Source organism: Chiloscyllium punctatum, chromosome 9 (genome assembly GCF_047496795.1).
Source record: "Chiloscyllium punctatum isolate Juve2018m chromosome 9, sChiPun1.3, whole genome shotgun sequence".
Lineage (NCBI taxonomy): Eukaryota > Metazoa > Chordata > Chondrichthyes > Orectolobiformes > Hemiscylliidae > Chiloscyllium > Chiloscyllium punctatum.
In genome coordinates, this window is record NC_092747.1 from 71,096,735 (window position 1) to 71,115,389 (window position 18,655).

The 18,655-nt window shown below is 38.4% G+C and overlaps 1 protein-coding gene across 1 annotated transcript in view; it reads left to right on the forward strand.

Annotated features, from left to right (window-relative positions):
- The window catches only part of naalad2 (N-acetylated alpha-linked acidic dipeptidase 2), a 151,807-nt gene that overhangs the window by 48,462 nt on the left and 84,690 nt on the right, over window positions 1–18,655 (forward strand). The window contains exons 7-9 of the mRNA XM_072577777.1: window positions 6,096–6,183; window positions 9,899–9,994; window positions 18,440–18,525. Coding sequence (XP_072433878.1) covers window positions 6,096–6,183; window positions 9,899–9,994; window positions 18,440–18,525 — 270 coding nt within the window. The remainder of the gene's footprint in view (window positions 1–6,095; window positions 6,184–9,898; window positions 9,995–18,439; window positions 18,526–18,655) is intronic.

Consider the following 18,655-nt stretch of genomic DNA (forward strand, 5'->3'; position numbering starts at 1 on the left):
GCCAGTATTTTTATGGAAGAATTTAAACAAACTGTTTAAATTCAATCAACTCATCTTCAACCTAATCTTTACCTTTAATATGTTGATAATACTTTTATCAAATAGCTACAGAATATGAGAGAACTTCATAGTTTCCTGTAACACTGTCCAATCAAGATGTAAATTAATTTTACCATGGAAATAGGGCAACAATTTTCCATGCCATTTCCTGATGCTTTCATAACTAATTTTCACAGTAGCCCACCAATACATTTTGCCAATTTCCCTCCACTGTCCAGTTTCCAAAATCCTTATTCAGGAACTTCACTCTCACAAAGACAAACAACATTTAAAACAAGAACTTCACCATATTAAGTCAACATTTCAATTCAATTAATTGTTTCAGATAATTTATGCCTGTTTACATTGAGGAAGATAGAAGAAATCTTCCAGAATTGGAGATCCAAGTGACTGGAAAGAATTGAAATGAAAGAAATTTGTATTAGTAGGAAGGTTCCACTGGAGAAATTAAAAGACTGAAAGTTGGTAGGTCCCTGGGACCCAACAGTGTGAAGGAACTGTTTACTAAAGTAGTCAATGCATTGATGATCATCTTTCAAAATTGTATTGATTCTGAAATTATTTCTTCAGATTGGTTCCAGTTGAATCATGCTGAGACCAGAGTCATAGTCTCCTACAGCATGGAGACAAGCGCTTTGGCCCAAACTGGTCCATGCTGACCAAAATCCATGCTAACACCATTTCCTTGCACTTGGTCCCTATCCTTCTGAATCTTTGCTATCCATATATTTTTCCAAATAACTTTTAAAGGTCGTTAATGTATCCACCTCAACCACTTCTGCTGGCAGCTCGTTCCATAAACATACCATTGTCTGTGTAAAAGGGTTGCCCCTCAGATTTCCTTTTATTCTTTCACTGCTAACCTTAAACTGATGCCCTCTAGTCCTCAATTCCCCAACCCTGAGAAAAAGACAGAGTGCATTCATCCTATCCATGCCTCTCATGATCTTACACACTAGTATAAGATTCCCCTCTCAGTCTCCTACGCTCTAAAGAAAAAAGTCCCAGCTTGTCCAACCTCTCCCTATAACTCAGACCTTTGACTCGTGGCAACATTCTTGTAAATTTCTTCTGCATTGTTTCCAATTTAATGATACTCTTTTCATAGCAAGATGACCAAAACTGATCACAGTACTCCAAGTGCGGCCTCACCAATGTCCTGTACAACTGCAACAGACTTTCCCAATTTCTATAGTCTTGGTAACCCACCACATACCTAGAGCTGTAAACTGAATGTGGGGGTGGGGGTTCGGGGGTGGGTTTGTGGTTGTTCAGTTGCATGGAAAATTATAGAAAAGGTTAGAGAGAGAGAGGGTTAGGCAGAGGTTACTAAAGTTTCCATGACAAGCAATAGGACAGAGAAGATAGAAACAGCCAAGAATCTAACTTCAGGCACAAACAGATAAAAGGACAACTATCACAAGGGGTGATGGTCAGTGCAGGATAGTGTGTTGCACTATATGACAGAAGGTAAACAAGTTTGTAGTGCAGATTGAAAATGGCAGGTACGATGTGGTTGGTATCACAGAAACGTGGATGGAAAGGGATACAAGGATAGACATCCCACTGAAAGGACAGGCAGATTGGGTGAGGGAATGGAACTGCCTTCTTAATAAGGAATGAAATCAAATCTAGCAGTAACCAGGATGTGAGGAAGAAAATAAATCAGGAGTTAGAAAAGGCATGTAAGAAAGACATTATTACAATAATCATGGGGGACTTTAATATGCAGGTTGGTAGCAAATCACATGAAAAGGAATGGCTCTTTGGAACAGTTTGTGGTAGAGCTTTGTCGGGAACAGATGATTTTGATTTGGTGATAAGTAATGAGGCAGACTTGATTAGTGAGCTTAAGATGAAAGAAACCCTAAGGGGCTGTGACCGTAATATGATAGAATTCATTCTGCAGTTTGAGAGGGAGAAACTGGAATCAGATGGAAAGGTATTACAATCGATTAAAGGGAATTACAAAGACATGACAGGAGGGGCTGGCCAGAGTTCCTTTGAAGGGAGGCCTAGCAGGGAAAACAGTAGAGTAGCAATGCAGATGTATCTGGAGATAATTTAGAAAGCACAGCAGAAATTCATCTCAAAGAAGAAGAAACATACTAAGGGGAGGATGAGGTAACAGTAGCTGACAAGGGAAGCCAGGGACAGCATAAGAGCAAAAGAAAAAGTATACAGAGTGATGAAGGTTCGTGGGAAGCCAGAAGTATAAGAAACCTTCCAAAAATCTGCAGAGGACAACAAAAGAAACAACGAGGTAGAAGATAAACTATGAGACATGGCAAGATATTTTTTAAGATATCTAAAATGTAAGAGAGAGGCAAGAGTGGATTTTGGACCACTAGAAACTGAGGCTGGAGAAGGAATAATGGTGAACCAAGAAATTAACTAGGAACTGAATAGGTACATTGCATCAATTTTCCCAGTAGAAGACATAGCAAAGGTTAGTGATAGGCCACAACTGTTCACAATATGTATATATGATTTGATGTGGGGGACCAAGTTTAATATTTACAAATTTTTAGATGATATTAAGTGAAACAGGATTGTGATGTGAGGTACTAGGAGGATTTGAACAGGCTTGGTGAATGGACAGAAACATGGCAATAGTTTGGAAAAACATGAGGTAATCCACTTTGGTAGGAGGAACAAATGTGCCAAGTATTTAATAAATGGTGAGAGGTTAGAAAGTGTAAGTGTACAAAGGGACTTTTGGTGACCTATCACAAAGTCACTAAAGGCTAATATGTAGGAGCAGCAAGCTATAGCAATGTTAATGGAATGTCAGCCTTTGTTGGAAAAGGATTAGTGATTTTTGTTTCCATTGTATTGGTCTTGACTAAACCACATATGCAGTATTGTGTGCAATTTTGGTCTCAAAAGTCAAGAAAGATATTAAGAGAAAACAGAGCTTGCAATAATGTTATATGACAGTGGGACTGTCCTATGAAAGGAGAAAAGGTCTGTATTCTCTGGAGCTTTGAAGAATGATAATGATCTACTTGAAACTGACAAAATATGTAAAAGGATAGGCACAGTAAATGCAGGTAAGGTGTTTCTCCTGGGTAAGGGTTCTAGAATGAGGGGGCACATTTTAAAAATAAGATTTATTGGTTCTTTTAAGAAACTTATTTATCTATCAGTGTGTGTTTAGCTTCTATCATCTGGGAACTAGATTAATAATATAAACACCTTGTTGAACTAACTATAGACTCCTTGTTCCTATCAGGAAGTGAAAAATAGGTCCCCAATGTTCAAACATGTTCAAAGTTCTGACTTCATTAAGTAAATACTTTGTAGTTTGGACTATACATATTCCAGTGTTGATACTTGTTTCTACTCAGGTGTTTCTGTTTATCAGATGCATTTTATCATTTTGTGCAACAACATATTAATGTAAACTATGAAACAGTTTAATTATGAGGGTATAGCTGTTGTTGGAGGTGTGGGGGGAGTCTACAAAATGCTTTCATTATTTCTAATCTCTGCCCATACTGACTCTGCTTTATGTTCTTCTAAGCCTTGATTCTTTCTCACTAATGACCTTTTGTCTTCATTAAAAATCAAGGCTATCCTTCCCTTTTCAAAATGTCCTATATCCTTAAATGTTTACCTCCCAACCTTCATCACATCGTAACCGTAATGTCTAAGAAATAAAGATTAGATTTACACTATGTATTTCTATTTCTGTCACAGTTTTATCAATGATTTGCTGATAATCTGTGCATTCAGATAAAGTTCTTAATTTTATTTCTTTCCTACTATTCCCTGCGTGAACCTTATGACCTGCTTTATTATTACCATAAAAATCACTATTACTACTTGTCATGGTCTTCTTACCTCATCAACATCATTATGCTGTTTTATTTGTCTTGACTTTTACTGCATGGATTTCCAAATCTCTCTTTACCTGACACCTACATATCTAATTTAAAACTGTGCTGGTGCCATATTGCACAAGTTTTTGTGTCTTCCGTGTGAGGAAAATACTTCACTTTCTCAAACATTGGGTGTTGGTCACTACTGCCATTACTGTTATGGACCTATTTATCTATCACAGATAAATTTGAGAGGTCATGGTCAATAATAAAATCAGAGATGGACCAAAAAGACCTGGGTTCAAGTTCCTCCTGCTCCAGAGGCATGCAATAATATTTTTGAACAAGGTTGATTAGAAAAAAAAACGGTTAAATTAAAAACAAAAACACAGAATTCCGGAGAAACCCAGAAGACTTGGCATTGTCTGTGAAGAGACAGTCCAAAATGGCTCCTCTTCAGAACTGAAAGGTGCTGGAATAGTTCAGATTTCCAGTATCTGCAGTAGATCAAGTAGGTTGCTCCATGTATTCATTCTCTCACTACCAGCTTGGACCAGTCTGGCGTTTGTGCCCTTGGGATATGGCCAACCTAGTCAGCAGTGCACTTGAGCTTTTCTTGTTGATGGATATTGCAGTTTGCCAGCTAAGATGTGTCCTGGATCCTTATTACTATCAGTGCTTCTACTAAGTAGTGTTCAAAGTGGAGGTTTACAGATTTGTTAATTGAAGGAGGGTGCGAATTGGTAATCCGTGATAGTTCCATTGCCCAGCTTTGATCTGATGTTATGAAACTTCATTGCATGTAAAGCTAATGTTGAGGACTCCCAAGACCCAACTCTGTTCAGCTGGTGAAAATGAAGCATACTCAGGAAAAATGTTGAGGACATCGAATCATTCGTAACTGTCAATGAGTATGACAATGTTTGGCTGTAGCTTAAATGGTTTGTGGGACAGCTTTCCAGTTTTCTAGATGGTTCCTAGATACTTGGTTTTTCAGGACTGATTAGTCAAGGTGTACCTTGTTTCTAATTCAATGCCTGATGGTCTGCCTGATTTTTAGGTTTTATACTATTTTTGAGAAAAGACAGTAGATTAAATATTTCTGAAGACTGTTAAGAACCAGGGGTAGATCTACAGTTGTACATATACAGCTCTTTGAAAGGGCATGCCAACTTGATTTAAAGGAAGTCCAAACAAAAAAGTTCCATAGCTTTATAAACAGAGGCATGGAGTGTAAAAACAAAAAGTTATGCAAATCCTTCTGTAGATTACTTGATAGCCCTTGGTTTGAATATTATGTTCAATTTGAGGTTTCATATTTTTGGAAGGCTGTCAAAGTCTTGGAGAGATTGGAGAGAAAATGTGGTTGAATGTTAACGGGGATAAGGGGTTACAGTTAATTGATTAGATTTGAGAAACTAGAGATGCTGCCTTTGGACCAATGAAAATTAAGGTGAGATTTAATAAAGATGTTCAAAATCATGTTGTTTTGTCATAGTTAGAAAGAAATTGTTTGGGAACCAGAGTACACTGGTGTAACTTGTCAAGAAGTCTGAAGAGAGTTTTTTTGTTGTGTGGCATTCTGTAACAGTTGGAATGCTTTGCCTGAAATGGTGGTGGAGTTGGATTGAATAGTAACTTTCAAAGGAAATCGGGACATGTATGATATACATGGTGGTAAATCTAGTTATTGTATGGGAACATTGAATTTGTGTTGCATATAATACATAGCAAAATAGTGCAAAGATTATTCTGAATATGCTAATGAACATTGGTAAAACATTTCTTAATCATTTTATTGGCTCATTCTGAAGTGTATCCTAAGGCAAAAAAATTGATGATGATGAAAATCTGTGGTTTTAGATTAAGATATATCCAGACAAAGCATTTTTTAAAAAAGTCTCCCTTGAAAATTTTCAACAGCCTTGCATTCTTGTAGATGCCTATTCAGCATGGTAATTGTATGATCATTAAGAAGATTTTTAACTTAATAATATGTAGGTAATGAAGTGTCTTGATCAGCATTAGAAGATACAGTCCAGTGACAGAGTACAACATTAACATTGGTTATATTATTTCACATGAATGCTTCATACCAGTTCCTAAGAATATTTACTGCATACAACTTACTCAAAATTAGCATGGTATTGACCAGATTTTACCAGAGAAAATGTTTTTGTAATATACCTCATTTTCCATTCTTGTTTTTAGAATATGCATTTAGATTGGATGAAGGTATTGGCCTTCCAAAAATTCCAGTTCATCCAATCGGCTATAACGATGCAGAGGTATTACTACGGTAAGTTGTCTGTAAATGCATAGGAATTTGGTTTAAACCAAGTTCAATTTCATTTCAACTCATGGACTTTGGATTATTATGCTGTCCTGCTCAACACCAGCCCCATAAGGTAATCATGGCATCACCACACTTGTATGCCATTTGGAACTTGCTTGCGTCTTCCTCTGAAACTTAAGATACAAATATGACCCTTCTTCACAGAAACTGTCAAATCCACTCAAATTTTGATTTTTGTTTTGGATCTCTATCATTTGTAGTTCTTTATTTTAAATTTATAAATGTGTTTATCTCCAGAAAAAAGAACACTTGCACAGTTTCTTTGTATTGTACTTCACTATTTCCCATAAACTTGTGATGCTGTTGATCAGATACTGCATCAAAATCCATGGATTCAACAGGATTGCCAACTTGAGGAATACTTTAAAGACATAAAAATATTTGTTTGTTCTGTAGTTTTTCTTAACTTGCTATATTCAATATTAAAAATTCATAAGACTTTGGTTCTGCAGATGCAAAGATATATTGAAAATTGCAAGAGTCTGTCACTCAGCCAAAGCTATGGACAATCCACAGTTATTAGCAGCAGAACCCATGGCTGCATTTTGCCCATTATAGCCAATCTGTTTTGTTGGCATTAAATTAAAGATGGTGGTTAACACCCTCCTCATTGCCCAGATGCTGCTAGACCACTTGGAGTTAATAGCAAAGCAGTGGCATTGTTAGTGGTAGCCAATGCCCAGAGGTTGGGGAGGGGTTATGGGTTTCTTAGGGCAGGTGGTGTTGATGTTGCATTGTCATCTGGTGGTGGTGGGGGTGTGCTTACATAAGCTAAAGACTGCCTGTTCAGGACTTGCACCCGATGGGGCCTGCTGGAAAGCAGCCTCCTTGTACGAGATTGTCAATTGGTCTCTGGGTGGGAAGGTCATCTGCCACCTTTCCTGGCCACTAGCATAACTGGATAGTGACAAGAAGGTGTCCATCACTCATACCCCTCCTTTCTCACAGCACTTTGTCAGTTTTACTGCCTCCAAGCCCATGAAATCCTGGCTTTAACAATATTTTAAATGTAAATTTGAAGAGTATTGTATTCAAACCAGCACTGGCTTATTGAATGCAAACTGTGAATTGAATTTTTTACACAGTGATTATTATGACGATTGAAACATTTTAAGACATCTTGAAATCATGAAAAATGTCATATATATGACAAAGTCAAAAATCACACGACACCGGGTTATAGTCCAACAAGTTTATTTGAAACTGTAGGCTTTCAGCGCCCCAGTTCCTTTCTGAGAAAGGAGCGGGGGCTTTGAAAGCTTGCCATTTTGAATAAACCTGTTGGACTATAACCTAGTGTTGTGTGATTTTTAATTTTGTCCTTCAGCCCAACACCAGCACCTCCACATCATATATATGACAGAGAGGGTTTCCAAAGCCTGAAATTGCTGATGTTAGAGTGGAATGCTGCAGATAAGATCTTTATGACAAAGGTCAACTTGAACATACAAAAGAGAATTTAAGGCCTAATATAGAAGTATAGAGAAATAACAGAACCAAAGACAAGTACAAGAATAGACTCATAGTTAACAAAAATAGAGATGCAAACTTCGTCTACAAGCACATTAAAAGTAGAAGAATTGTCAGAAAAACAAAGGGTGACTGGAAACCAAAATCTATCTGTAGAAGCAGTAAGCATACCACTAATGTATTTTATCATTGTTTTGCATCACTGTTTAACAAGGAAATTAACTTTACAAAAGCTGCAGTAAACAATGATGTTGTTAGAATTCTGGATGATATAGCAGTTGATAAAGGGAATCACTAGAAATACAAACAGAACCATACTGGTGAAACCACCAGGCTGGATTGGTTGGATTCGAGTGAGGGAAGTAAATTTAGAACCTTCAGAGGAGGTGGCCACCATGTTGCAATCCCCCTTAGATACAGAGGATGGGGCCAGTTGGTTCAGTTGGTTAGATAGCAAGGGTGTGCTACAGAATAATGCCAATGGCCCCTTCCAAACCCACAGGCATCTATAACAGCAAGGGCAAAAGATAAATGGGAATACTACCACATGCAAATGCCCCTCCAAGTCACACACAATCCTAACATGGAAATATACTAGCATTCCTTCAGTACTGCTGGGTCAAAATTTTAGCACTCCCTATCAACATTCTGGATATATCTATACCAAATCAAGAAGGCAATTCACCATCATCATCTCAAAGGTTCTGGGATGGGCAATAAATGCTGACACAACCAGCAATGTTCATAACATCTGACTGAATAAAAATGGCTAAATCATTGTACCTGCTGTGGTAGCTGATGGAGGTCTGCCTACTTGTCTTGCTCCATACTTGATGTGGAATGATGCCTTCAACATATAAGCCACTTGTCTTAAACCACTGTCTAACAGAGAGAGATGCTTGTAGTTTTTTTGTGGACTATGGCTAATACAGAAATGGTGCCACAGGACTGGGGTGTTGCAAATATTACACTTTGTTTAAAAAAGAGGAGAGAAAGAAAAACCTGTAGTTGAAGTCTGATCAGTTTAACAAATGGAGTGGCCTCAAAGGGCTGAACAGAAAGGGAAAATGAGGTAATGCAGTTGTTTTTGTGTATTTGTACTTTCAGAAAATTATTAATAAAAAATCAGATTTAAGATTTGTTGGAAAAATTGAAGCCCAGGGATTAAAGTGGGCAGGAGCAGCATTGACACTAAACTAAAAGGTGCAAATTGAAATCAAGAGCATGAGCGGAGAAACCTGGAGGTGTTTATGCAGAAATCTTTGATAGTGGCAAAACAGGCAAACAAAACAGTTAAAATGATATGGATCCTGAGTTTGATCATGAAAGAGCATACAGTTTTAAAAAAAACCCAGGAAGTTTTGTTAAACCTACATAAAACAGTAGCTTAACCCCAGCTGACATACTGTATGGATAAAGTGCACCACACTTTTTCAAAGAGTACAAAAGCTTCTGGAAAGGATGCAGAAGTATTTTACTGGAATGGCTTCGGGCAACAGGGATTATAATTAAATGAAAGAGAAGGATTGAGATATATTAAGTGACAATGTTAAAGGATCAACAATAAAAAGACTCCAGTTTAACAAGAATAGTAAAAGAACAAGATAATAAATATTTTTTGCATAATTGTGTGTGTTGGATACATATCCATCGTAGCCTTCTAAAGGGAACCGAATAAACACTTAAATGGGAACAACTGTCAGGGATATGGAAAAATAGATGGACAATGGACCGAAATGAATTATCTTTTGAAGAGCCAGCACAGACTCAATGGACTAAATTGCCTCCTCTGTGTCACACTAATCTGTGATTCCACATGGTGTCGCTGGATTTGCTTCAATCAATAGATTATTCAAATATAAGACTAAGAGGAGGAGGAATTTCTTCTCTCAAAGGGTTCTGACTCTTTGGAACTCCTTGCCACAGAGAGCTAAGGATGCAGAGTCATTGCATTTGAAGGCGAAGATGATTTTTGATCAATAGGGGAAAGCAACAGTTGCAGGGAAAGGGCAGAAAAGTGGACATGAGGAATGTTGGATCAGCCATGATCCTATTCAGTTGCAGAGCAGGCTTGAGATGCTGAATGGCCTCCTACTGATCCTATTTCTTGTGTTCTTAGGGTCTTGTAGTTGCAAAAGGAATTTCACTCTTATTTTCTTTTAATGTAATTGCTCATGGTCTTCAACAGTAACATGGGAGGAATTTCAGCCCCAGATGAATGGAAAGGACAAATGAATATTTCATATAACATTGGACCTGGTTTCAAGAACAGTTATTCCTCAAGGTAAGTGCTTCTGAAACAAAAGAGCAGACTGCAGTGTTTCTGAATATTTTGCATTATTTGATGACATTATATCTTGCCCTTTATAATTTAGTCCATTGTGATATTTACATTTGTGCCCACAGCATTGAGGACACCAAATCTCAGATTGGTATACATCCTAAAAATACTGATATTCTCAATATGAAGATATTTAAAACACACCCCAAAGCCAATTTGTGATCTTGAATCGTAAATGTAAATATGTAGTACAATTGGTATCTATATTCTACTAGAAATGGTTACTGCTGTCAGGCTTCTGAAGGTAGTGAACTAGTAGATAAAAGATCTAGACAAAGATAAAGTTGCCTTAGTCTCAGAGGACCATTCTTTCATAGAGAGAGGTGACTGGTGATAAATTTAATCTGAGGATCACCATGCCTCAGGTGAGTGACAAGGTTCAGAAGGACAGTGACTTCAACTGGTGTGACATTTGAATCCATTTGGCTGGTGTCATTATGTACTGCAAACCACTTCCAGCCAACTGAACTAACTTACTCCTGATACCACTGAGAATGTAATATTGATGTAAATTGCAACAATGGGTAATTACCTAATGTGATGTGTCAGCACCAAATAAAAATACTGGTTATTGCTATGATTTATATCTGCAACTAAGTAGTAATTGAAGGACTGAAAATATAAATTTATTCTTTTCCCTTGCCCCTTTCTTAATTCACCACCTACCCATTCTTGATACAGTTCTTTCTGCTTTGTCGTCACCCTTTCTGCCTTCCTCCTCGCTCACCCACTCTTTGTCCTTACTCACCCTTCTTTCGAACTTTATGCTCTTCTCTCAAATATTTGTAGTTCTTTGAAAGAAACTTCATTAGGTTGATGCAGAATATGAATCTATCAGTTTAATTAGCAGTATTAATAAAGTATGGATTTTATCAAAACCCCATTAACGTCTGAGATTATTGCTAATCAAACCTCAAGATTTAAATAACCTACTAATAGTTTGCCTTCAGATAGTTCAGCATTTAGTAATTCTATGTGATTCCATCAATCTGGAGCTACTTAACCTTGGGGTGGTATAACTAATTCCAGCTCTGTATCACCATACCAAAGATAATCAATTAATTTATCTAAAATCACCTTAGGATTGCCTTTCTGTGATTTCATACTGAACCCAATGAAGTCACAGTCAGAGCATCTGCAACATTTCTGGCCAACTTCAAAGGGTTAATCCTGAATGCATCCAAAGGTTTAATCAAAGTTTCCAGCTCTCCTTCATCTGCATGCTGCAATTTGGAGACATTATTCTCACTCAGTAACTCTGTAGTCAACCCTTTATTTAACATCATATATATTCCACAAATTTCTCCAGTAAAACATTGAGTGGACCTGAAACATTGTGATAGATGTTCTATGTAGGCAGCAATTCCTGACAATCTAGAATGTTGCACAATAAAAAAGAGCAAATCTAACTTAACCTAGCCAGTTATCATCCCACTAGTCTTCTCTCAATCAGGAATGTGATGGATGGGATCGCCAGCAATTCTATCAAGCAGCACATGCTAAGCAATAATTTGCTCATTGATGCTCAGTTTTCCACAGCCAGTCAGCTCCTGCCCTCAATACAGCCTTGGTTCAATCAGAGACCAAACAGCTGACCTCCAGAGGCCAGGTGAGATTGACTGCCCTTGACATCAAGGCTGCATTTGACCAAGAGTGGTACCAAGCAACCCAACAAAACTGGAGTCAGTGGAACAACGGGAATCAACTCTCTACTGGTTGAAGTCATACTGGTACAATAAAATTGGTTATAGTTATTGGTCCATTTCTTCAGCTTTAAGTCATTTCTGCAGGAGTTACTCAGAGTAGTATCCTCGACCAGTCATCTCTAAATGCTTTATCAATGACCTTCCCTTCATCATGAGATCTGAAGTGTAGAAATTTGCCAGTGATTGCATGTGCAGTACCATTCATTGTGATACTGAAGCAGTCCATGTCCAAATGCAGCAACACCTGGACAACATCCAGGTTTGGGCTCACGAATGGCAAATCGCATTCATACCATATAAATGACAGGCAGTGACCACCTCTAGCAAGAGAGAATCTAGCCTCACCCCTCACCATTCAATGGCATTATCATTGCTGAATGTTCTGAGCATTACTTTTGACCAGAAACTGAACTGGACTATCTGTATAAATACAGAGGCTGTGAGAGTCGGTCAGAGACTAAGAATCCTGCAGAGAGAAACTCGCCAAAAGTCACCATTGACAAGGATAAGTCAAACTCCAACAATGCTCAAGAAACTTGACATAGCTGTGTGGATTGACATCACACCTACAAATATTCAATCCCTTCACACTAATTCTTAGTAGCAGTGGTGTATGTAATCTACAAGATGCATGGCAGAAATTCACCAAGGCTCATTAGACAGCACCTCCCAAACTCTCAACCAGTGCCCATGAGAACAATGAGAGCAGTGAGTAGTTAAGAACATCATTACCTTCACATTCCTCTCTAAGGCATTCACTTTACTGATTTTGCCATTCTTCAGTGTCACGGAGTAAAAATGCTGCAAATCCTTTAAGGAGCACTAGAGGTGTATCTACACCAAATTTACTGTATGGTTCAAAAACGTCTTTTCAAGGGCACCTGAGGCAATAGGTGCTGGCCCAAGTCTTCTGCTTTTTTTAGTTAATACATATGCCCCTTTCTTGGATCAAATGCCCTTCCTAATTCCCCTCATGAGTTATAGTCACCTTTTCATTTTAATTTTTTTCCAAACAGAAATGAACAATTATTGAGTTTCTCCAAGCAGTCCTTAAGTGTTTGCAATTCCTATCTATCATCAATCCCTTACGTTAATGTTCCCCAATGTAAATAATTGTGGCCCCAGTATAGATCCTAATGGTAATCGCCTTGTTACAAGTTGTCATTCTGAAAATGTCCTCCTATCCTAATTCTCTGTCTCCTATTGTTAGCCATTCCTCTATCCATGTTAATATGCTACTGTCAACACAACAGGCTATTTCTTATTAAGTAGCCTTATGTGCAATATGTCATTGAATGCCTTTTGAGAATCTAAATGTATTATAAATATTTGTTCAGTTTTATCTACCTTGCTTCATACCACTTAAATGAAATCAAATAAGTTTGTCAGACATGATTTGATCTTCATGAAGCCATGCTGACTCCTCATTGTTATATTGTATATTTCTAAATGCACTGCTATTACATCCTTTATAATAGACTCAACATTTTCCCAATGACACATATTCAGCTAAGTGGTATATAGTTATTGGTTTTTGTCTCCCTCCTCATTTTGAATAGGGTCATACATTGGCAGTTTTCCAGAATTTAAGGATGCTTTGTATATTACTATCAGTGCTCCTATTTTCTCTATATCTACTTTTATTTTCATATAGAGTCATAGAGATGTACAGCATGGAAACAGACCCTTTGGTCAAACCCGTCCATGCTGACCAGATATCCTAACCCAATCTAGTCCCACCTGCCAGCGCCCGGCCCATATCCCTCCAAACCCTTCATATTCATATACCCATCCAAATGCCTCTTAAATGTTGCAATTGTACCAGCCTCCACCACATCCTCTGGCAGCTCATTCCATACACGTATCACCCTCTGCGTGAAAAAGTTGCCCTTAGGTATCTTTTAGATCTTTCCCCTCTCACCCTAAACCTATGCCCTCTAGTTCTGGACTCCCCGACCCCAGGGAAAAGACTTTGTCTATTTATCTTATCTATTCCCCTCATAATTTTGTAAACCTCTATAACGTCACCCCTCAGTCTCCAACGTTCCAGGGAAAACAGGCCCAGCCTGTTCAGCCTCTCCCTATGGCTCAGATCCTACAACCCTGGCAACATCCTTATAAATCTTTTCTGAACCCTTTCAAGTTTCACAACATCATTCCGATAGGAAGGAGACCAGAATTGCATGCAATATTCCAACAGTGGCCTAACCAATGTCCTGTACAGCCGCAACATGAACTTCCAACTCCTGTACTCAATACTCTGACTAATAAAGGAAAGCATACCAAACGCCTTCTTCACTATCCTGTCTACCTGCGACTCCACTTTCAAGAAGCTATGAGCCTGCACTCCAAGGTCTCTTTGTTTAGCAACACTCCCTAGAACCTTACCATTAAGTGTTAATGTCCTGCTAAGATTTGCTTTCCCAAAATGCAGCACCTCGCATTTATCTGAATTAAACTCCATCTGCCACTTCTCAGCCCATTGGCCCATCTGGTCCAGATCCTGTTGTAATCTGAGGTAACCCTCTTCGCTGTCCACTACACCTCCAATTTTGGTGTCATCTGCAAACTTACTAACTGTACCTCTTTTGCTCACATCCAAATCATTTATGTAAATGACAAAAAGCTGAGGACCCAGCACTGATACTGGTCACAGGCCTCCAGCCTGAAAAACAACCCTCCACCACCACCCTCTGTCTTCTACCTTTAAGCCAGTTCTGTATCCAAATGGCTAGTTCTCCCTGTAATTCCATGAGATCTAATCTTGCTAATCAGTCTCCCATGGGGAACTTGTCGAATGCCTTACTGAAGTCCATATGGATCACATCTACTTCTCTGACCTCATCAATCTTCTTTGTTACTTCTTCAAAAAACTCAATCAAGTTTGAGAGACATAATTTCCCACGCACAAAGCTATGTTAACTATCCCTAATCAGTCCTTACCTTTCCAAATACATGTACATCCTGTTCCTCAGGATTCCCTCCAACAACTTGCCTACCACGGAGGTCAGGCTCACTGGTCTATTGTTCCCTGGCTTGTCTTTACCGCCCTTCTTAAACAGTGGCACCACGTTTGCCAACATCCAGTCTTCCAGCACCTTATCTGTGACTACCGATGATACAAATATCTCAGCAAGAGGCCCAGCAACTGCTTCTCTAGTTTACCACAGTGTTCTCAGGTACACTTGATCAGGTCCTGGGGATTTATCCACTTTTAACTGTTTCAAGACATCCAGCACTTCCTCTTGTGTAATCTGGACATTTTGCAAGTTGTCACCATCTATTTCCCTACAGTCTACATCTTCCATATCCTTTTCCACAGTAAATACTGATGCAAAATATCCTAGGATGCGTCCCTTCAGGTTTAGGGGACTTATTCACTTTTCGGCTTATTAACTGCTTTTGTACATTACTGAACAAGTGCTGCTTGATAGCATTGTTGATGACCACTTCCATCACTTTTCTGATGATCAAGGTAGGGCAGTAATTGGGTGGGCTGAATTTGTCTTGCATTTTGTGTATAAAACATAGTTGGTGTTGTAGCTGGACCAATTGAAGGCAAGGTATCATTTTCCATGCACAAAGTGGAATTGCCAAGACACTACCCGCACAGTATGAGGCTTTCAAAAGCACTTGGATGATTTCTAGCATTTTCTAGGCACGAATCAGGAAAGTGGACAAAACTTATCAACAGAAAAAGAGGAAGATTTACCATCATGCAGGCAGAGATCACTGGCCTTGAGCATCAATTGATGTTTTTGCTTTCCAACATCACCACAGTTAATGGATCAGGGTTGTTCAGGATTATAAAAATTGTTTACTGATGTCAGGTGAAATATCAGGTTATTGAGATTGTTGACAATTATGTACAACTCCACTTTTGAGGCTGTAAAGACTATATCTTTTTATTTAACTTTATTTTTGATTGTGGACTGAACTGAGAAAAGGGCTGTTTTACAAAAAGAAACTGAGGAAGAAATTGTGCTTTTATGTAGGAGGTCGTCATTGTTGCTTTGCAAAAGGAGATAGCAAAGCTCTGGGTGTGGACACAAATTGAGATTTGACTAGCAAACAAAAGCTGATTGGTTTGGATTGTTGTGACCAATTGTGGATGCTCGATGTCATTAGCCTGATGACTATCTGAATACTCCTGGTCAAGCTGAGCAGTTTATGGGTGTGAATGATGCAGGTAGTGGATCAGTTGGTTTCAATTTTCTGCAATTCTCTGATTCAGGAAAAGTTTTGTTGAACTAGAAAGTAGAAAATTTAATTTCTATGTTCAAAATGGAGGGAGGCAGAAAACAGGGAACTATAGACCAGTTAACTTGATATATGTCTTCGGTAAGTCAGAAGTCACACGGCACCAGGTTATAGTTCAACAGGTTTGGAGCGCTGCTCCTTCATCAGATGAAGTGACTTCACTTGATGAAGGAGCAATGCTCAAAAGGCTTGTGATTTCAAATAAACCTGGTGTTGTGTGACGTCTGACTTTGTCCATCTCAAACCGACACCGGCAAATCCACCTCATGTCTTGCGAAGGTGTAAGAATCATTATGAAAGAGATTAGAACTGCATACGTAGAAACACTCAAGTTATTAGGAAAAGTAAGCATAGTTTTGTCATTTAGAAATCATGTTTAATCAGCTCATTGGAGTTATTGAAGAAGTAACATACTCTCTGAATAAAGAGGAACCTGTTGGCAAGGTATACATGTTCTTGGATTTCTAAAGGGCATTTGGTAAGGTGCCATGATAAAGGCTGTTGTGAAAATAAAAGCTGGTGTGGGGGTATAGATTATGGATAGAAGGTTGTCTGGCTGTCAAAAAACAAAGAACATGCATAAATTGATCTGATTGCAAGGATGTGATCAGTAGAATCTCACAGGGCTTTATTCTGGGACCTCAACATTTTATCATTTATGTCAGTAACTTAGCTGAAGAGATGAAGGAAATGAATATTTGCTGGCTATTGTGAAGCAGACATCAGGAAGTTGTAAATGCATGTAGAATGGGCAGAAATCTGGCAGATGGAGTTTATGTGGGAGAATACGAAATTGTTTACTTTGGCAGGAAGGATATAAAAACAGACTTTTCCTTAAATGGAAACCGACTGCAGAATTCCAAGGCAAAGAGGATCTAAGTATTTTGTCACGTGTCTCAAAAGTTAGAATGCAAGTACAATTCACAACCAAGAAAACCAATGGAATGCTATCCTTTGTTATGAGAAGAATTGCACACAGTAAGTCAGTATGTTATACTTAAGTTATGTAGTGCATTTTTTGTGAGATTATATCTCCATTTTAAGTGAATATGTTTAATGAAGGATATAAAGGCATTGGAGATGGTTTATTAGATTGGTGCTTGCAATAATACCTAAATATCTCTTATGAGGATAGGTTGGATAGGCTGGGCTTGTTTCCAGTGGAATAGAGAAGGTTGTGGGAAGTTTGATAGAAGACTAGAAATATCCTGAAAGGTCTTGATGAGAAAAATGTGGAAAGGCTGTTTCCTTTTTTGGGGGAGTCCAGAACTAAGGAACACTGTTTTGAAATTGGATGTTGGTCTTCCAGGACAAAGATTAGGAGATTTTTATTCCTCTCAAAGGGTTGTTGTGACTTTGAATCTCTCAGCCTCAGAAGGCAGTGGAGGCGGAGTCTAGAGTCATGGAGTTATACAACACGGAAACAGATCCTTCAGTCCAACTCATCTGCACTGACCAGATTTCTAAACTGATCTAGTCTCATTTGCTAACATTTGGCCCATATCCCTGTAAACCCTTCCTAATCATGTATTCATTCAGGTGCCTTTTAAATGTGTAATTGTACCCACCTCCACAACTTCCTCTGGCAGCTCATTCCATACATGCACTATCCTCTGAGTGAAATAGTGTTGCCCCTCAGGTCCCTTTTAAACGTTTTCCCTCTCACTTTAAACCCTATGCCCTCTAGTTTTGGACACCCTCACTTGGGGGAGGAATCTTGTCTATTCACTCTATCTACGTCCCTCATGATTTTATAAATTTGCACAAGGTTATCCCTTAGCTTCCAATGATCCAGGGGAAAAAAAATCCCAGCTTATTCAGCCCCTCCCTGCAGTTTAAACTTTCCAATCTGGCGACATCCTTATAAATCCTTCCTGACCCCTTTCAAATTAAATAACATAGCAGGGACACCAAGACTGAATGCAGTAATGTACAGTCACCAATGTCCTGTACAGCCCTAACATGACATCCCAACTCCTATACTCAATGGAATGTTTCGAAAATAGAGATCCTAGGCAGGGGAATCGAAGTGGAATTCAAACATAAACAGTTTAGCCATCGTCGAAATTCATTCCCTGTCCATCACAAAGACCATCCACCTCCAGCACCCTTCCAAACTTTAAGTTCATCTGTAGCTAAATCTTCATCCATGCTTTTTGTCACATCCAGACTCAACTATTCAAAGCTGCTTAGACTGAACTTTCATATCTCAACCTCCAACAGTTCAAATTATCTGAAACATTCTTACCGTAATTTATTCAAATCCTTTTTAAACCCTCACTCCTGTTCTTGTTAACCTGTGTTTCCCCACAGGCTGAACTTTCCAGTGGCAAAAGTATAAAATGGGATTAAGTGAATATTAACTTTAGTACTTGAATGACTTCTTTCACTGGAACACTAAAAGATTTATTTTAAATTTTAGCAAAGTCAGAATGAATGTTTACACGAGAAATGAGGTTAGACGAATTTACAACGTGATTGGCAAAATTCGAGGAGCACTGGAACCAGGTGAGAGTATTTCTGGATTTAAAATTATTTTTATTTATTTCAATTTTATATTTCAAAAGATTGCATATTTTTGTATTGCTGAGATTTATTCGTCTTGCAAAACATTGCGTACAATATCAGCAATGATTTA